The sequence below is a fragment of the Hyla sarda genome, chromosome 2 (assembly GCF_029499605.1).
Source record: "Hyla sarda isolate aHylSar1 chromosome 2, aHylSar1.hap1, whole genome shotgun sequence".
Classification (NCBI taxonomy): Eukaryota; Metazoa; Chordata; class Amphibia; order Anura; family Hylidae; genus Hyla; species Hyla sarda.
Window position 1 is genome coordinate 338,613,480 of NC_079190.1, and position 21,462 is coordinate 338,634,941.

At 43.9% G+C, this 21,462-nt stretch overlaps 1 protein-coding gene across 13 annotated transcripts in view; it reads right to left on the minus strand.

The window, feature by feature from the left end:
* The window catches only part of NFASC (neurofascin), a 154,618-nt gene that overhangs the window by 47,464 nt on the left and 85,692 nt on the right, over positions 1-21,462 (minus strand). For 8 of the 13 annotated variants that reach the window (XM_056558085.1, XM_056558083.1, XM_056558081.1 and 5 more), the window contains 9 exons: positions 21,239-21,382; positions 20,240-20,351; positions 19,962-20,128; positions 13,689-13,836; positions 11,750-11,874; positions 8,287-8,331; positions 7,079-7,180; positions 5,007-5,204; positions 4,279-4,349 (listed from right to left, as the gene is read on the minus strand). In XM_056558085.1, the coding sequence (XP_056414060.1) occupies positions 4,279-4,349; positions 5,007-5,204; positions 7,079-7,180; positions 8,287-8,331; positions 11,750-11,874; positions 13,689-13,836; positions 19,962-20,128; positions 20,240-20,351; positions 21,239-21,382 (1,112 nt within the window). The remainder of the gene's footprint in view (positions 1-4,278; positions 4,350-5,006; positions 5,205-7,078; positions 7,181-8,286; positions 8,332-11,749; positions 11,875-13,688; positions 13,837-19,961; positions 20,129-20,239; positions 20,352-21,238; positions 21,383-21,462) is intronic. The other 5 variants (XM_056558084.1, XM_056558093.1, XM_056558088.1 and 2 more) reach the window with 1 other exon arrangement.

Below are 21,462 nucleotides of genomic sequence, written 5' to 3' on the forward strand. Positions count from 1 at the left end.
TTACCCCAATTACAATGAGCAGATAAAAGGTCCAGAGTTCATTTCAAGTGTGCTATTTGCATTTGGAATCTGTTGCTGTCAACTCTCAAGATGAGATTAAAAGAGCTGTCACTATCAGTGAAGCAAGCCATCATTAGGCTGAAAAAATAAAACAATCCATCAGAGAGATAACCAAAACATTAGGCATGGCCAAAACAACTGTTTGGAACATTCTTAAAGAGAAGGAACGTACAGGTGAGTTCAGAAACACTAAAAGACCCAGAAGACCAAGGAAAACAACTGTGGTGGATGACCGAAGAATTCTTTCCCTGATGAAGAAAACCCCCTGCAAAACAGCTTGCCAGATCAAGAACACTCTCCAGGAGGTAGGTGTATGTGTGTCAGAGTCAACAATCAAGAGAAGACAAGATGGAAACCATTAGGGAGCCTCATAAACAGGAAGGCCAGATTAGAGATTGCCAAACGACAACTAAAAAAGCCTTCACAGTTCTGGAACAACATCTTATGGATAGATGAGACCAAGATCAACTTGTACCAAAGTGATGGGAAGAGAAGAGTATGGAGAAAGAAAGGAACATGATCCTAAGCATACCACCTCATCAGTGAAGCATGGTGGTGGTAGTGTCATGACGTGGGCATGTATGGCTGCCAATGGAACTGCTTCTCTTGTATTTATTGATAATGTGACTGCTGACAAAAGCAGCAGGATTAATTCTGAAGTGTTTAGGGCAAAATTATCTGTTCATATTCAGCAAAATGCTTCAGAACTCATTGGACGGCGCTTCACAGTGCAAATGGACAATGACCCAAAGCATACTGCAAAAGCAACCAAAGAGTTTTTTAAGGGAAATAAGTGGAATGTTATGTAATGGCCAAGTCAATCACCTGACCTGAATCTGATTGAGCATCCATTTCACTTTCTAAATACAAACCTGAAGGAAAAATGCCCCAAGAACAGCAGAGCATCACAAGGAATGAAATCCAGCAATGTCTGGTGATGTCTATGAGTCTGAGGACAAGCGGGGCCTTGTACACTGAGGACAAGTGGGGCTCTGTACACTGAGGAAAAGGGGGGCTCGGTACACTTAGGACAAGCAGGGCCCTGTACACTGAGGACAAGCAGGGCTCTGCACACTGAGGACAAGCAGGGCTCTTTGCACTGAGGACAAGCGGGGCCCTGTACACTGAGAACAAGCGGGGCCCTGTACACTGTGGACAAGCAGGGCCCTGTACACTGAGGACAAGCAGGGCTCTGTACACTGAGGACAAGCAGGGCTCTGTACACTGAGGACAAGTGGGGCTAAGGGCCCTGTACACTGAGGACAATCATGGCTCTGGACACTGAGGACAAGCGGGGCTCAGGGCCCCGTACACTGAGGACAAGCAGGGCTCTGTACACTGAGGACAAGCAGGGCTCTGTACAGTGAGGACAAGCAGGGCTCTGTACACTGAGGACAAGCAGGGCTCTGTACACTGAGGACAAGCAGGGCTCTGTAAACTGAGGACAAGCAGGGCCCCGTAAACTGAGGACAAGCAGGGCTCTGTACACTGAGGACAAGCAGGGCTCTGTAAACTGAGGACAAGCAGGGCTCTGTACACTGAGGACAATCAGGGCTCTGGACACTGAGGACAAGCGGGGCTCAGGGCCCCGTACACTGAGGACAAGCAGGGCTCTGTACACTGAGGACAAGCAGGGCTCTGTATAGTGAGGACAAGCAGGGCTCTGTACACTGAGGACAAGCAGGGCTCTGTACACTGAGGACAAGCAGGGCTCTGTAAACTGAGGACAAGCAGGGCCCCGTAAACTGAGGACAAGCAGGGCTCTGTACACTGAGGACAAGCAGGGCTCTGTAAACTGAGGACAAGCAGGGCTCTGTACACTGAGGACAATCAGGGCTCTGTAAAGTGAGGACAAGCAGGGCTCTGTACACTGAGGATAAGCAGGGCTCTGTACACTGAGGACAAGCAGGGCTCTGTACACTGAGGACAAGCAGGGCTCTGTAAACTGAGGACAAGCAGGGCTCTGTACACTGAGGACAAGCAGGGCTCTGTAAACTGAGGACAAGCAAGGCTCTATACACTGAGGACAAGCAGGGCTCTGTACACTGAGGACAAGCAGGGCTCTGTACACTGAGGACAAGCAGGGCTCTGTACACTGAGGACAAGCAGGGCTCTGTACACTGAGGACAAGAAGGGCTCTGTACACTGAGGACAAGCAGGATTCTCTACACTGAGGATAAGCAGGGCTTTGTACACTGAGGACAAGCAGGGCTCTGTGCAGCGAGGACAAGCAGGGCTCTGCACATTGAGGACAAGCAGGGCCCTGTATACTGAGGACAAGTGGGGCTCTGTACACTGAGGACAAGTGGGGCCCTGTACACTGAGGACAAGCGGGGCCCTGTACACTGAGGACAAGCGGGGCCCTGTACACTGAGGACAAGCGGGGCCCTGTACTCTGAGGACAAGCAGGGACTTGTACACTGAGGGCAAACAGGGCCTTCTACACTGAGGACAAGCAGGGCTCTGTGCAGTGAGGACAAGCATGGCTCCTTACACTGAGGACAAGCAGGGCTCCGTACACTGAGGACAAGCAGGGCGGGTGAATTGGTCTTCGGCGGCAGCAGTGAACTCCAGCGCTGCCACGCTTAGACGTAAGGTTCACGTGACCTAAGCTCCTCTCCAAGGCAGGCACTAGGGCGGACGGTGGGCCCTTTTCCCGACCGGGCCTTAGAACAATGTCCGAATGGACCGGCCGGTCAGTCTGCCCCTGAACCTGGCTATGGCCCCAGCTGATTGTGCAGTGGACATGTTCCCCAGCCTAAGGATGTGGACATTCTGAGAGAGGAACAGAGTGTAATAATATTTAATTTCATTTTAAGATTTGATTAGCGATTTTAAATTGTTGGGGCCCTACTTTATTGTTTTCTTTGTTTTCTATAAGTTGATAATCAACAGATGAAACACAACTATGCAATTATTTGAAGATTTATTAACCCCTTAAACATACATTTACGTCCTGAGCATAACCGCGGGCATCGAAGTGATGCCGGCATCATGCACGCAGCCGGGGACCCGCCGGTAATGGCGGACACCCGTGATCCCGCGGATGTCCGCCATTAACCCCTCAGATGCCGTGATCAATACAGATCACGGTATCTGCAGCATCGCGATCACTTAACAGGATGATCGGATCGCCCGCAGCGCTGCCTCGGCGATCCGATCATCCTGCACGACAGGCGGAGGTCCCCTCACCTGCCTCCGCTGTCTTCCGGAAGTCTTCTGCTCTGATCTGCCTTCCCGCAGACCAGAGCAGAAGATGACCGATAACCCTGATCAGTGCTATGTCACTGAACAGGATTAGCAATCGAATGGTTGCTATAAATAGTCCCCTATGGGGACTATAAGAGTGTAAAAATAAAAGTAAAAAAAGTAAAAAAATAAAGCCAAAAAATTAGAAAAACCCCCTCCCCCAATAAAAACGTAAATTGTCCCATTTTCCCTATTTTACCCCCAAAAAGTGTAAAAAAATTATTTTATATACATATTTGGTATTGTCGCGTGCGTAAATATCCGAACTATTAAAATAAAATGTAAATGATCCCGTAAGGTGAACGGCGTGAACGTAAAAAAAAAGTCCAAAATAGCTGCTTTTTTATAACATTTTATTCCCCAAAAAATTTATAAAAAATGTAATAAAAGTATAAGCAAATATGGTATTAATAAAAAAGTACAGATCAGGGCGCAAAAAATGAGCCCTCATACCACTGCTTGTACGGAAAAATGAAAAAGTTATAGGTCTTCAAAATAGGGGGATTTTAAACGTACTAATTTGGTTAAAAAGTTTGCGATTTGTTTAAGCGCAACAGTAATAGAAAAGTGTATAATCATGGGTATCATTTTAATCGTATTGACCCAGAGAATAAAAAACACATGTAATTTTTACCATAAATTGTACGGCGGGAAAACAAAACCTTACAAAATTTGCTAAATTGCGGCTTTCTTTTTAATTTCCCCACACAAATAGTATTTTTTTGGTTGTGCCATACATTTTATGGTAAAGTGAGTGATGGCATTACAACGGACAACTGGTCGCGCAAAAAACAAGCCCTCATACTAGTCTGTGGATGAAAATATAAAAGAGTTATGATTTTTTGAAGGGGAGGAGAAAAAAACGAAAGCGTAAAAATAAAATTGTCTGAGTCCTTAAGGACCAAATGGTCTGAGTCCTTAAGGGGTTAAAATATAGGAACCTAGGAATCTGTATCTTATATTACTTACTGTCCATGTGATCTCCATGTTGTCTTTGCGAGTTCCTGCTCCACGAATATCGCTTGGATTAACTTCAGGGGCTAAAAATTCAAACAAATTGCAAAAACATTATAAAACAATATCAGAATAAGGTAATACAAAAATTCTGAAAACTATGATCGTGACCTAAAGATAGTCTAGATATAAAGAAGTCCCTTGATAATGTCGTGGAAAGATGAAACGTGCGTTGGGGCAGGCAGAACTGGCACTTTTAATGGGTGAGTGAATCCAGTTTGATACTTTATAACCACCATCCAGTTAGACACCTTAATCCTGAGACGTATTTGTCTCAGCGCACCTTACTTACGTATTTGACTGTTTATGGTTTATGATTCATGGGTTAATCTGGTATTGCCCCCATTAATATACAACGTGCATATTATCAGAATGTCACAGTACAGTGTATTCATGTAGCCACTCTGCTTACCATATTTGATTTGAAATCCTTTTTATTTTTCCTGTATGTGTATAGTATTTAATAAAGATATATATTCAGTAGCTATTGCTCCTTTGTCTCAGTACCATATAGTCCATTTGGAGCTATACTGTATATAAAGTGTTTTGAGATCCTAGCACCCTTAGAACATGTATAACCAATGATTAGAATGGGGATTTATAGTTGGGGTGCACTATTTTGTTTAACTAGACCTAAAGATAGTCTAGATGAGAAATTATACAAACACGAACTTATCACTCACGTGCCCCATTAGTCTGGTATCGCTCAGATGATGGGCTGGGCATGCTGCTCCCAAGATCATTTAGTGCCAGAACTCGAAACTGGTAGTTGACATATGGAGAGAGACGAAGCAAAGCAGAATTCACATTACCGGGAACTGAAGCAAGGTTGTGCCAGGTACCCGGTTGGTAACGGTCCTCCTCAAATTGTATGATGAAACCTGATGAGTACGAAAAACAAATGAGCATGTCTGACCATAAAAAGCTCATAAAGGCTACATAGAAAAAAGCAAGCATTTTTTTTTTATGAATCCCTACATAAATCATAGAAACCACACAGACATGGCACAGAACCAGTAGCCTAGGAATGACTTCCAGCCAGGCCCCTGCTGTAACAGCTGGGATCATAGTCAACACTGTACTTGACTGTCCCCAACAGTCCCATTGAGGACAAATAAAGGAGTATGCAAGGCTGACCACTACACAACTCAGACAACTGACTCGGGACCCCCTGAAAGAATAAACATAAGTCAATCCTTCATTATTTCCCACCCATTCCCATGAATCCACTACTGACTATGACTAGAAAAGAAAACAGCAGCAAAACCTGCGGTGATCCCAAAAACTCACTATGGTAGATCATTTTTGGTATGTCTTTCACTAGTCCTGAAAGATAGCTGAAAAAGACTCTTCCTGTGCCTGTTCAGCTGTTCTTCAGCTCCAGTACACTAAAAAGGTACGTTTACACAGGCATATTTCCTGCAGATTTTCAGCAGCATATTTGCTGCACAAAATCTGCAGTGGATCTGTGGCAGATTTGAGGATTTTAAAGTAGCAAAATATATTGGATTTTCTGCAGCAAACACATTGCGGAATATATGCAGGAAATACAATAATAGGAACCTACCCTAAGGGCTCGTTTACATGGGCGGATTGTATTGCGAGATCACAGCATGTTTCCTGCTGTTTGCATGGGGACAGGCTCTCGTGGCAGATTTTCGGGCCAGCAGAATTTCCACTGCAGAAAATCTTCCACGGACTGCATTGAGGTCAATGGGTTCTGTGGCGGATATTCTTCAGCAGAAATTCCGCTTTTGAAAATCTACTGAGGAGAGCCCGCCCCCATTCTAACTCGAAGCAGGAAACATGCTGTGATCTTGCAATACAATCTGTCAAATGTAAACGAGCCCTAAGAGTAAAACAAGTAGAGACCATCAAATTGAAATTTAATATGTAACCGACAAGCCAATAAAGTACACAGGCACAAAACAAGCTGATCTGTGTCATGTCTGATAGGGCTCCCGGTTAAAAAAAAATAAAAATACTTGGGCGTACAATTTTAAGTCTATACATTTTTGAAGCCAAGTAATATTTTTGTTCACTGAATAAAAAAATTAAATTTTTACATCTAAAATAAAGAAAGTAATAACTGAAAATTTTTACTGACCACAATGTTTACACTAGGCTGTGGTCTGACCATACAGGTTACATTCTCTAAGCTCTGACTACCTGCAGCTGCCCATAGAGGGAGTGTAAAAGCTCTCTACATACAGTCATACACTGCATTTATTTATAACAGTTTTCAATGAGTCTCCATGAAACCACTAGTAGTGGCTCCAAGAGTTACACATGACTTTTGTGCCTTTGGCTCAGCATTTAGGAGCTGGAACCCAGAGTCCTGCCTGTTTCTTTGTGGCACATAAAGGGGTTGTCCAGTGACACAATATTTTAAAAACTTGCCTGATTCCCTATTGCTGCCATTTGAACAGTGCCCAAATCCTCATTGAACTGCACATCCTAGTTCCCCTCCTGACACAGGACATGTCCACAGAGTTACTCACTGGCTGCAGCAGTAAACTTCCTGAGCCAGTTAATGGCCAAGTGGACATTTATTATGTCGAGAGGGATCACAAAGTAGAAATTATTGGGAGCTATGTGGGAATGGCAGCTGCAGGGCATTCAAGCATGTGAGTAGTAACCCCTTTTTTCTGAGCCAGCCTGACCTCTTTAAAAATATTTGTATTGCTAGACAACCCCTTTAGGTCCACTTATGTGCTTTTGAAGCGTCTCATCTGTGACTAAACCAAAAACTCACCTGTTATAGGGCTGTTGTTATCATCACCTGGTGTCCATGTGAGTCGGACGCTTCTTTCGGCAAGGTCAGTTAACTCTAAATCCATGGGAGGGTCTGGTTTATCTACAGAGGGCATACATGAAATTATGGTACATACAACCTTTCGATTGGATACACAATGTATGAACCTGTAAGGAATAGCTTTAAACTGAATGCAGAATGTTACTTCCAAAGTTATGTAAACAGTTTAGCTCCTTGTGCTAAGCTATATGAACACTTCCCATTAATATCAGTGGAGTTTTGCAACACAGCCTGCTTGGCAATTACGCAAAAAATGGCCTTATGGCTATAGGGGATAAGATGTCTGATTGCAGGGGGTTCGGCCGCTGGGACCCAAGCGATGTCGGGGCCGGCACCACAGCGTTCTGAACACGAAAGCTTGGAGCTTCCATGTTCATGACGTCACGCCACACCCCCTCCATTCATGTCTATGGGAGGGGGCGTAACGGCTAGTACATAGCCATCACGCCTCCTCCCATAGATATAAATGAAGGGGGCGTGACGGCTGTGGTCGACTATCATCTGTCATGAAGCGGAGCTCGCTCCGTGCACCGGATGATCGCAGGGGTCCCAGCGGCTGGACCCCAATGATCAAACATCTTATCCCCTATCCTTTCGATAGGGAATGAGATGTTTAGGGGTGGAGAACCCCTTTAACGGACTGAATACTAAAGGGGGTTTATAACATTGTTTCCTAGAATAGACCATCAATATGGGATTTCTCTGGGTTATAATACGTGGAACCCCATTGATCAACTGATTGAAGGGCCTCAGCACTGCTAAATGCTGTGTCCCATTCATTGTGCACCAATCAGCGTTACATGTATTTGGTGGTGGCTGTGTCTGGTATGGCAATTTAGCCTAATTCACTTGAGTGGGACTGGGCAGCAATGAGCTGCAATACTAGCCACAGCTGCTAGAAAATGTATGGAGCTGTGACTAATACACAATGAGATGTGGTAGAACCCCTGCAACCCCTTTACTTTAATACGGCTAGGCCATTAATATGAAAGTCACAGAAAATACCTTTACAATAATGCTATAATAAACAAAACATCCTTAAAACTATTTGTAAGAAGTACATCCTACTATAACAACAAGCATCTGTATTTCACTCGACATTCCATGATATGGTCAGCAAGGTGGGAAGATTAGTAGGGAAAGGTTACCTCTCTGTACTGATGTCAGTCGGCTAGTAGGTGAGGTGGAGGTTTCTGCAAATGAATAAGTAAATGTTACTGATAATCTGGTTAATATCATGTTGGGATTTAAAGGCCAAAGTAACTGCATATTGGCCTTGGTTTGTGTATATCTAAACTTGAAACATATGATTAAAGGGGCTTTCAGGACTCTGTAAAAATAAAATTCCCTGCCAGTCCAGTGCTACCGCTCTGAAGTCCCAGCTGGAAGCGCTGTGATGACTTCTCTGTACACTGAGCTTAGGACACTCCAGCCAATCATTGGCTTTAGTGGTCATATGAAAGAATAGAGGGGTGAATAAACTCACTTCCATTTTCTGCCTTTGTCCAATTTTTTTTTTTACAAAGCCCAGAAAATCCATTTAAGAATAAATTAAAGGATATGTACATCTCCTCAATCATTTTTTTTCTTCTCAATTCCTCTAAATTAAAAAAGTCTTCATTAAAAACATTTCTACTGTCTTGTTTCTATAAATTCTATACAGGCTGTGCATCTTCATGTTAACATACCACAAGCATTTCCTGACATCTAATCCTCCAGGGCTATATCCTTCCATTTGTCCCTTATTTCATGCTAGTGTACATGTTCAGATAGATGGGAGTATGACAGTAGGATCAGACTGTACACGGTCTGTTGGTTGATGACACTGAAGGGACATAAAAGCCCCAATAGGAGGAAGAAGGCTGAATCATTCGTGTGGCCCTTCATTTCATCTTTTTTGGCCACACAGCCTCTGTTTACACAGGGCGATGTGTATAAAATCAGCTGACCAACAAGTACTTGCTTGTTCATCGGCAGATTTCGGGCAGATTATCAAGAAAGAGCATTCCTAGGAATGCTCATTTGCGTAATGATTGGCCAATGTAAAAGGGCCTTAAAGGAGAAACTTTCTTACCTTTTGCCGTTTTCTGGTACTACTGATATCACCGTCTTGTCCTCTGGCCCGGTCTTCTTCTGGCTTTGGTGCCCGATACATGACGCTGCAGCTCAGCTATTCGCTGGCCACAGTGATGTCCTGTCTCGGCCAATGACTAAGAGGCAGAGTCATGATTCGATCCTAGGACTGGCCTTCTTCCTGGTGCCTAGGTCCCATTACATAACAATGGCCTATTACCAGCCAAGGCCGGACATCGCTGCGGCCAGCGATTAGCTGAGCTGCAAAAACCGGAAGGTGACCAGGGCCAGAGAACGGGACAGCGATATTGGAGGCACTGGGAGAGCTGCGAAAGGTAAGTTAAGTTTTTTTTTTAATTAGCAGCCTGGACATAATGGATGAAAAAATCACTAGAGTTCTCCTTTAAGTCAGTTTAGAAGGTGTAGAAACAACGTGGTAGAAAATGTTTAACTATTACCTAAGACATTGCTACATTTTTCATTATAGATGTATTGGAACAATTAGGAAATATTAGTTGTGAGGGGGGACATAGGCTTCATCTAACTGGTACTGTTTCCCTTGAAGAAACCAACAAAGCTAAACACACTGTCTGACTGGGTTACAAAAGGTCTACACTTTTCCTTTAGTTGGGGAAATAGGACTGTTAGAATATACATAAGGAAATAAGCATCAATAGGTTATTTAGGATAGGAAAGTTCTCTGTTAAATTGGACTTGTTAACACATTTCAGAAGCTGCCATTCTGGATAGAGAAGAATATACTTAATAAATCTTAGTATGACATCCCCCATACACCCTTTTATGGAAGAAGACTGTCCATCTGTTCTAGTTTTTTTGTATATATCTGACTTGTAATGGCCACTCTGTAAATGTACCTTTAATTGGTTTTCTTTAGGCTATTTGAACAGTTTAAAGAAAATGTATGCTATATATGCTATGACAGGATAATCTTTGCTCTAATACATTTCAAACATTATGTAGAGATTGTATAGAAATATCATTCTAAATATAGTGCTAACATCCAAAAGACTACATACAGCACTTACCAATCTTTGTGATGCATTTACCTTTAGTAAGGTAAACAACAGTCTGTCTATAATTCCATTCTGGTGAGTAAACCAATACCTATGTGTAGTGGTATGTGAATAATAAAATGGGTGTGTCTGTTGTATACAAACCTGAGGCTATATAAACCTGTATATAAGCACATAAGATACACATGGTAACATACCCTTTGTATATCCCCGTCAGAAGGGTCACCAAGACATTTTTTTAAATTGAGCAGTTTAACAACCATTCTAAATATTCAATATTTCTTCTTTTTACCAACACAACTCACAGTTTATAGCAAAAGGTAGAAGTCAGGTATGAATAGGGCTGGTGTGACCGTCACCTTGTATCCGGTGCATTCACCCTGTTCCATGTGATTAATTCACAATAAATTTACATTTCGTTCCTGACCTGCTAAGCTGGACAATTTCTTCTTTGCAAGTCACAGTTTAAAGTCACGACACATCACATGACTACCACAGCCAATCACTACTTATAGCAGTGATGTGATATCAATAACGTCATCATGGCAGGCAGTGAATGTATGATGACTGCACATGTTCCATTATCCTTGTTAACAAAGGCCATAAACCCTGCAGTGACAAGGGACCTGGAGTACATTGGTGAGTAAGGCTGGGTTAAAACCATGCTTTTAGCAATACGTGACCGTATCCGGCTGGGGGGGGAGCGAAAGCCGGCGCTCCCGTATCCCAGCCGGACCCGGCCCGTATGTAATGCATTTCAATGAGCCGACCGGAGTCAAGCGCTGACTCCGGACAGCTCATTTTTGCCCCGTATACGGTTCTCTAACCAGACCTAAAACCGTGGTATACCATGGTTTTAGGTCCGGTCAGAAAACCGTATACGGGGCAAAAATTTGCCGACCGGAGTCAGCGTTTGACTCCGGTCGGCTCATTGAAATGAATTAAATACAGGCCGGGTCCGGCTGGGATACGGGAGCGCACGGTGTTTCCCCCCCTCCCCAGCCGGATAAGGTCCCGTATTACTAAAAACGTGGTGTGAACCGGCCCTAACCAAAGAATAGTCAGAAAGGTAAATTAAGGGAAAAGTTAACTTTTCCCTATTTTGATCATTTACTATGTTTCATAAATGCCCCTTTGCACAAGAGACCAATTTCTTCTGCATTATCAATACTATTTGTACTCGGGGCTACAAACTCGTACTTATGGCTGCAACACGTTGCATACCTACCTGTATGAATATAAAATAACTTTAGTAAAGCAGTACGAGGTGTGACATAAATCGAGTTCAAGGGCACGCCTATAGACGGGTTCCAAAAACGTCACGTACACTCTGTCCAAGAGGGCGTTAATTACACATACCTTCCCCGCCGGAACTCCTATAACCCTGCCTATAGGTGGAGGGGGTGATGGATACTCACAGCCCTCGCACAAATACAGCCACTTACAGGCTTAACCCTATTGTATCAGTCTCAGTATGTAAACAAATTGTAAGAAATGTAAGTACCCTGAATGGTGAGATAGGCTTTAGCAAAGTCCTGATCCAACTCTGTTTTGGCCACGCAGGTGTATGCACCTTGATCCTTCTCTGCTACCCCAAAAATAGTGAGAGCATCATCCTCTTTCTTCATTCTAGAATCAAAAAAGCCATAAAATTCAAATGACATGGCAATGCAGTTAACTAACAGGTGCAAGTCAAATACACTGCAAACATCATGAATAAAATTGTCCAACTGGCCAATTGGGTCTGGCACGACAGGAGGCCTTCCCGGTTATCCAGAGCCCATGCCCAGATCTCTGGTCGAGTCCCAATTTCAACAGTGTCTCCACCTCCTGGACAAACCCATGGTTTAAAGCTATCACAACACTGAGAAGCACCAGCTCTCTGAATTGTGACTTCTGCATGTAGGTCAAAGGCCTCTTTAAGTTTGTGGCCCACAGGCTATATGATGACATCATCATGCATAGTGTGTCATGTGTATTATAATTGTATTTGTGTATAATGTATAATCTAAGGCATGGGTGAGGGTTCATTCAGACTGTGTATTTGTTTTTGTGTATTCCAGTTTTATTGAGGGGTCTGTCTGCCTGTGTTATACTTCTTTTGAAGACAAAAGCATTCGTAGCAGCAGGATATGAGATGCCTCTGGTCCCATCATGAGATAAGGGACCCGGAAGAGAGATGCCCCCCACCTGGAGGGATCAGAGGGAGGGGGGATGGAGTTTTTTCCCTCCTAAAGAGCCAATATAAAACTGAGATGCTGGACAAAACCTTGGCCAAAAGTTGGACAAAGACCCTAAGCAACAGCTGGAGATTCACTCTTGCTATACCTTTATGCTGTAAGGACTTTTCTTTTTGTTTTCTGAAATTGTCTTGCTGAACTCTTTTATATATTTTTGTACCTGTATGTCATTTGTTTAGTAGCACTGTGATACATTTTTTTAAATGTTTAATTAACCAGCTCTGGTCTTTGATCTCTAAATATAGGAGCTCATCTTTCTGAAGGAAGCTCTGGTGAAACATGTTTATCAAAGGGTTAATTTGGTGACTTGCTGGGACTAGTAGTGGATACCCAGAGGTCTGGTGGCTTTAACCCTTGCACCATCACACTCTCTCTAGCGTCTTGGCTGGACCGATAGGGTGTGATCGTGACAGTAGGGGGCACATAAAGGGGCATAATAGTTTAAGTGCACAGAAGGGGCACAATAATAGTTTGGGGAGAATGAAGGTGACCTAAAAATGTGTAGAAGTACTAAAGAGGGCTTAACTATAGTGCAAGGGCACAAAACATGTGTGGGAACAAAAGAGGCTTACGGTGTTGGCATTATTACTGTTTGGGGCACAATGGATTGGGAGTTTGTAAAGAGGTGGGGAGGATGCTGAAAAATATGGAGCTTTTGTTTATCTGGCACATTCTGTGAAAATAAGTTTTGGCTGGTAGAAGTCATCAATAGTGGTCTGGACTGGATAGGTTTCTATAAATACTGGTGTTTATATAGTGGATTTTATTCAGTACCAGTATGGTGGTACAATCCAGTCACTATGTGGTTATGATGTAGCAGAATAATTTTGACATTGTATCATAGAATTGTTCAGTAGTAGTAACATTGCCAGGATATGATGGTATTTTTTATCCGATGTATAGTGGCATTATTGGTAATGTTACTGGCCTCAGTATACTGGGATTTGCCCTCGGTATTAGTATGATGATTTTAGTATCAGTATAATGATATTGACTCCTTGTATAGTGGTGTTATTTGGTAACTGCATGATGATGGTTAGAGGAATAGTATTATTATACCTAGAAAATTATCTTATAGCTATGTTGAGATATATTGAGAGAGTGTGTGTGTATATATATATATATATATATATATATATATATATATAATGTATGCATAACATAATTTGGAATTGGAATTCAGTATATTCTGCTCATACTCACCTGCTGCTGATGTACAGCTGACTATCATCCTTCATCCATGTCACTATTAATCTTAGTGATGTATCACTCCTTACTCGGCAGTCCAGACGTACTGTCGAGCCTCGTCTAGCTATTTTATCTTCAGGACCCTTAATAATACGGGTAGGCTCTGCAAATAGAAACATTAAAATACAACTATTTTTGAAACAATTTTTAACCTATATCTTCTTTACCCTTATCATACAATGAACAATATCAATACCCAGATAATACAGGTCAAAATGTTACCGTGTCCTCAGTAGATACTGCTATCACAAGGACAAATATGACTAAGAAATATATAAAATAATAGCTTGTAGCCAGCACTAGTTAAAGGGGTATTCCAGGAAAAAAACTTTATTTTTATGTATCAACTGGCTCCAGAAAGTTAAACAGATTTATAAATTACTTCTATTAAAAAAATATTAATCCTTTCAGTACTTATGAGGTTCTGAAGTTAAGGTTTTTCTTTTCTGTCTAAATCCTCTCTGATGACACCTGTCTCGGGAAATGCCCAGTTTAGAAGCAAATCCCCATAGCAAACCTCTTCTAAACTGGGCGTTTCCCGAGACAGGTGTCATAAGAGAGGATTTAGACAGAAAAGAACAACCTTAACTTCAGAAGCTCATAAGTGCTGAAAGGATTAAGATTTTTTTAATAGAAGTAATTTACAAATCTGTTTAACTTTCTGGAGCCAGTTGATATATATATATATATATATATATAAAAGTTTTTTCCTGGAATACCCCTTTAAAAACATCTTTTATTCCAAATGGTTAATACTCCAAAACAGGAAGGCAGATAAAACAGCACACTAGGAAATATAATAATGGTTACAGCAAGGAGGATTCCTCATAACACCAACGCGTTTCAGGTCCATAAACATTTAGTTATGGAATTTAGTAATGCCATCACAAAAGGTCTGTGGACCTGAAACACATCGGCGTTACCATTATTAGTATATGAACATCAGTGAATGTTCCTAGTGAAGTGTTCTATCTCTTATTCCCCTTGAAGTCAAATACAAAGATATATCGGGGTATACTGTCCAAAGGACATTCTTTCCTTTCCTTTCCTTTCCTAGGCTAAAAAGGAGATTTTTTTTACTAACCGTAAACTCTATTTCTCATAGCCTTCACTGGGGGACACACATACTGATGGGTATATGCTTTTGCCACTAGGAGGCGCTGACACTGGGAAAAAAAAGTTGGCTCCTCCCTGGCAGGATATACCGTGAGGTAATCAGTTTTGTCACAAAGCAGTAGGAGAAGCCAACAAAGAGATATGTCCGAAGGAGGCATGTGAAGTAGGAAATATGCAGACACAGTCTGACTTACAGGTATAAAGATCCAATGAACGCACAGAGTCACTCTTTTGGAACTGCACACTGAAAGTGAGTCAAAGGACTTCAGACGCTGGAGCGGCAGGAATGGGGAAGGTGACCTGGTGGATTAGAAAACCATGCAGACACAGTCTGGCTAATTGGCATAGGGACCGTGGACACACCAGGTCCCGCATTCAGAACCACACACTGAAAGTGGATAACCAGCCCTGTGAACCACTATGTGGTGCATGGTAAAAGGCCCATGGAGCAACATGGGGTCACTCACTCGGAACCACACCTTGGCAGTGTATGGTAGGTGTATGGTAGTGTATGGTAGGTAAACCGAGGTAGTAGTAAACCATGCAGACAACCGCCTGGCTGACCGGTTTAGGATTCCTGAATGCACAGGGTCACTCCTCTGAACCCTCCCACAGAAAGTGGGGGACTGGAGTGCGGCCGATCTGATTGGCGACCTGGTAGTGTAGGAGACCATGCAGACGCCCCTTAGTTGCAGGTGGGAGGGGGGGGGGGGGGGGGGGGGGCTAGGAACCATGGATAGAATCCCTGCCACCCTGGGAGATCGGGGGAGCCTAAAGAGCCCTGTATAGGGTCCATAGGACACACCAGGTCACTTATTTGGACACCGCACACTAGCAGTGGGGTACCGGAATTCCGGCGGCAGAGATATCAGGCATGTGATAAATGACAGGCGGCGGAGGAAGCCAGGCATACCACTTTCTGGCTTACTGGTATGGGTCCATAGAATACAACGAGTCACTCCTCCGGACACCTCGTACTAGCAGAGGGGTACCCGAATGCCAGCCACGGATACAGCTGCTATGAAATTGGTGACCTGTGGAGGAGGGAATCATAGTGTATGCAAACTCCAAAAATCCTCCCCTGATGGATGACCGTTGGAGAAGGAAAACACCGCTCAGTACCCTCCCGGGAATAAAAGTCGCATGGCGGACTCCCTAGGCAAAGGGGCGCCCAAAAAAAGGTGGAGATATGACAGAGGAGGAACCTCAAAAGGTCCCTAAGCATCTGCCAGGAATGCAAAAGCCCTGCATGGGCACCGGACCGGAGCCGTGCCCAATAGGGAGGGACTAGAACTGGCCATGGGCACAGCAGACATGGCAAGGCACTCAACGATAGGGGAAACCAGGCACTGAATGTATTTCCGGAATCAACAGGGACCGTGCAAGGACCCGCCACGGCCGTTCACATATGCTCCCTCACAGAGTGAGAACCCTACAGAATTAGGTATGACAGAGGCATAGGGTAAATTGGTAAATTACATTGTGCCGGTTGTGCTATCGGGCAAATAAGGCGGACCCCATATACAGTTTCTAGAATAGGAACCCAGCAGATATTAATCTGATAAAAACAGATATTATGGACAAAACACTGTAAAAGCTGTGGGCTGCCACTAGAGGGAGCCCACAATAAGAACAATACAATTAACAGCCACAAGAGAACACCAAACGTCCCCAAATGGTCTGAGAGACCCGGAGTAGACAATTGTATGTATATATACACTACTCAAAAAAATAACGGGAACACTTAAACAACACAATGTAACTCCAAGTCAATCACACTTCTGTTAAATCACACTGTCCACTAAGGAAGCAACACTGATTGACAATCAATTTCAAATGCTGTTGTGAAAATGGAACAGTCAACAGGTGGAAATTATAGGCAACTAGAAAGTCACCCCCAATAAAGGAGTGGTTCTGCAGGTGGTGACCACAGACCACTTATCAGTTCCTATGCTACCTGGCTGATGTTTTGGTTTCTTTTGAATGCTGGCAGTGCTTTCATTCTAGTGGAGATGGACTCTACAACACACACAATGGCTCAGGTATTGCAGCTCATACAGTATGCGAGCACAACAATGCGAGAAGGTTTGCTGTGTCTGTCAGCGTAGTGTCCAGAGCAAGGAGGCGCTACCAGGAGACAGGCCAGTACATCAAGAGACCTGGAGGAGGCCGAAGGAGGGCAACAACCTAGCAGCAGGACCGCTACCTCCGCCTTTGAGCAAGTAGGAACAGGAGGAGCACTGCCAGAGCCCTGCAAAATGAACTCCAGCAGGCCACAAATGTGCATGTGCCTACTCAAACAGTCAGAAACAGACTCCATGAGGGTGGTACGAGGGCCTGACGTCCACAGGTGGGGGTTGTGCTTACAGCCCAACACCGTGCAGGACGTTTGGCATTTGCCAGACAACACCATGATTAGCAAATTCGCAACTTGTGCCCTGTGCTCTTCACAGATGAAAGCAGGTTCACACTGAGCACATGTGACAGACTTGACAGAGTCTGGAGACACCGTGGAAAACGTTCTGCTGCCTGCAACATCCTACAACATGACCGGTTTGGCGGTGGGTCAGTAATGGTGTCCTCAGACCCCTTGTGAGACCATATGATGGTGCGGTTTGCCCTGGGTTCCTCCTAATGCAAGACAATGCTAGACCTCATGTGGCTGGAGTGTGTCAGCAGTTCCTGCAAGAGGAAGGCATTGATGCTATGGACTGGCCCGCCCATTCCCCAGACCTGAATCCGATTGAGCACATCTGGGACATCATGTCTTACTCCATCCACCAACGCCATGTTGCACCACAGACTGTCCAGGAGTTGGCGGATGCTATAGTCCAGGTCTGGGAGGACATCCCTCGGGAGATCATCTGCCACCTCATCAGGAGCATGCCCAGGCATTGTAGGGAGGTCATAATGGCACGTGGAGGCCACACACACACTACTGAGCCTCATTTTGACTTGTTTTAAGGACATTACATCAAAGTTAAATCATCCTGTAGTGTATTTTTCTGAGCAGTGTATATTTATTTATTTTTAAACATGGTGCGGGATGCAGGGTGCCCCGCGTTGTGACGCCATTAACCCCCAAAAGACCTCCAGTAACTCCATGCGGGCGAAAAACAGGAGCGGCAAGCAGTACGCTGTAGGAGCGACTGCCGCTCCGAGGCTATGGGGGTAACAGCCATTTCCGGCTAGGAAGGCTCCAGCCGGGCTGGAGGAGACCACGGCCCTGAACCAGGGAGTCAGAGGAGGGATACAGCCTCTGACATCCCTGGTAGCGCTAACAACTCCTGCAGCACCCCAAGCCTGGAGGGTAGGCTGTGAGGAGGAGAGGGGCAGAGCTAAGCTCCCTTCATGAGAGGCGCAGAATGGCGCCGATCTTTCCCTGTGGGGCGCTCTCAAGGCAGCGCCGACAGACGGGGGAGAGAGTCCCCCTCAGCTAACCTCCAGATTCCTGTGCCGAGCTCAGGAAGAAGGGGCGGAGCTACCTGTCGCCATTATGGCTCCCGCCAGCCACCACAGCATCGGAGGAGAAACGAACAGCTGAAGAGCTGAGACAAAAAGGTAGGGGGGAAAGTCTGTGGCCACAGAAAGTACAGGGAGCCGCTGCAAAAGCCGGCGGCTGCCCTGAGACAGAAACGTCCGCTGTAACTCGACTGGTGAGTCTGCCGGCGGGAGTCCAGACCCCTCTTAACATTGGGACCCTGGCCCTGAGATTGCCCTGTTGTGGACTGGCGTATCCTCAAACCACAAGTGCCAGTCTACAAAGTGACTGCGCTAACAGAGACCCAGGGAGAATATCAACCCCTCAAGTTCTGCCACAGGCCCGCCAGAAATACCTTTCTAAAAGAGGAAAGAAGGGGGAGGGTACATACTCACCCACGGACTCCTTCTTCTTATACTCACCCAGACAGCATCAGCCAGCTTATTGCCACACTGCATCATGCCAGGCTGCCATAGCAAGGCGAGCACGGGCAGTGGAAGACCCCAACTCAAGGTACAACCTCCAGGCGCTGGCCGTTGGCAATAAGGGGTTGACAGCCCATACTGTTATGTTCTGTGCCCCTTTGTCACATGTGGGAGATCAGGTAGCGCCATGCTCCTGTCGCCCAACCTAGGAAAATAACAAAGGAAAAAGAACCTAACTAGACGTACTTAACTAGAAAATAATAAAATAGACCAAGTCTGGGGAGCTCCCAGACCTGTGTCTTGCCTCCTACTGACACTAGCTAAAACTGATTACTTAACTTCCAGTGGGCAGGTATATCCTGCCAGGGAGGAGCCAACTTTTTTTTCCTAGTGTCAGTGCCTTCTAGTGGCAAGAGCATATACCCATCAGTATGTCTGTTCTCCAATGAAGAGCGAACAAGAAAAAAGGCATTGGGGTTGTTACACGTTTACATCAGGGGAATAATCTGCTGCATAGGACAAGTCAAAATAGTTTGTCACAAAACCTTGAATTAAGTGTTCATGTCATCTCAAAAAACTTATGACATTTTACAGAGACATGTTAGAAGCTTTAATCGGTCAAGGCCTCAGTGCTGATACCCTCACCGATCAGTAGAAACAGCAGGGAGGAGCGATTCACACTCTGGCTCACAGTCCTATTATAAAGCTATGAGCTATACTGTAAAGCAGGATATAGATTGCTGATAGCCGGGAAATGAAGAGCACTACCACGTGCTTCTCCTGGCTTGTTCTACTGATTGGGGGGTCTCAGCACTGACATGTCCAGAGTTTTTATTATAAAAAAAAAACATTTTAAATGGTCACTGACTTTTCAAACAACCTCCCTGCATTTTGGCAAAAATTACTCCAGTAAAAAGCCCTAACGTTTTGGCCCCTACGTGTGTCTCACTTTCATGCAAACTGCTGTCACATAGGCATGAAGGCTTGTGAGTATGTGCTCCTCTGACAATAACCAGAGAAGTAAGGAAAGGAAGTCCAAATGTAAGTACTGCTGGCCAGCTCTGATACCCTCCCCAAAATGGAGAGAATTAAAAGTAGCTGTGCACCAGGGGTTCAATAGGGGGTTATTTTGAAAAAAAGAAAGTGGACCAAGTGTTAAGACAAACTTATAGAGAGTAAACAAGTACGGTCACTTTGCAGTTCTACCTTTGACCTCCAGCCGCACAGTGTTTTCAGCATTTCCAAGAATGTTGGTAGCAACACAGGTGTATTTGCCTTGATCTTCTTTCCTCACAACACTAATCTCTAGAGTCCCATTCTCATGTACTCTGTAATTTCCTCCATCCAGGTTACTTCCCTGCCCATTCTTAAACCTGCACATGTGAAGATATAGAAATGTAAAGCAGTCTCTTAATTCACCTTGTCACTGAACAACTGTAGCAGCATTGCTAAACAAATTTGTATAAAGCAGAACCAATTCATACCATCGAAGAGTGGGAATAGGAGAGCCAAAGAATGGACAGTCTAGCTGAGTCCTGTTGTACTCAATAACCCTTATCAGTTGATTCCGGGGGCCTAGTACTCGTGATGGAACATCTGAAGCAAGAACATACAATGCAAAACTTTAGAAACTGGTACAACACATTATTTCTTTAATAGATAAAATAACTATATAGAATACAAATTATGATAACACACTGATATTTATGGTATAGGACCTATCTGTAGGCATATACATTATAAACCTATCCTATCTGAATGTACTTATGCAGTCAGAGTATAACATTAGGGGCTACTTCAAAAGAGATAATTTGACTTCAATGGATGCTTCAACACTACACCATGCTAAAAAAGAAGTCAATGGTAGCAGGGTTTAGGGCAGGCTCTGCTTAGGATGCAAAAAATGCTTTTGTTTCAAAACAGCGCATTAATTGCCTGTGTGAGCATACCATAACACTCTTAGCCCCAGGATCTATGTCTAAAAGAGGCTAGTGATAAAGATAAGAAACTGCAGCATACATACATTTACAGTGCACAACACAGTACAGATTCAGTGTCTAATCCTCTATATACACAATACAGACATTTTATATCAATGTTAAAGGGGTTATCCAGGAAAAAACTTTTTTTTTATATATCAACTGGCTCCAGAAAGTTAAACAGTATGAGCTGCTGAAGTTGAGTTGTTCTTTTCTGTCTAAGTGCTCTCTGATGACACGTGTCTCGGGAACCGCCCAGTTTAGAAGCAAATCCCCATAGCAAACCTCTTCTACTCTGTGCAGTTCCCGAGACAAGCAGAGATGTCAGCAGAGAGCACTGTTGCCAGACAGAAAAGAACAACTCAACTTCAGCAGCTGATAATTATTGAAAGGATTAAGATTTTTTAATAGAAGTAATTTACAAATCTGTTTAACTTTCTGGAGCCAGTTGATTGTGAACCATAAGCAACAAAACTAAGTATAATATGTAATAAATTGACTTACCAAGTATGTTGATGAAGGCATTAGCCAGCAAATAGCCATGGGCATTGGATGCATTACACTGAAACACTGCGCTGTTCCCACTCTGCACTTCTCGGAAGATGATTGTGTCACCAGCAACTTCAAAATTGGGGTTTGGTTCTGTTACTATATAAGAGATAAAAGGCATAGAAAATGGTTTGTAAAATAAAAGTGAAAAAAATATTAAAGGGGTACTCTGTTGGAAA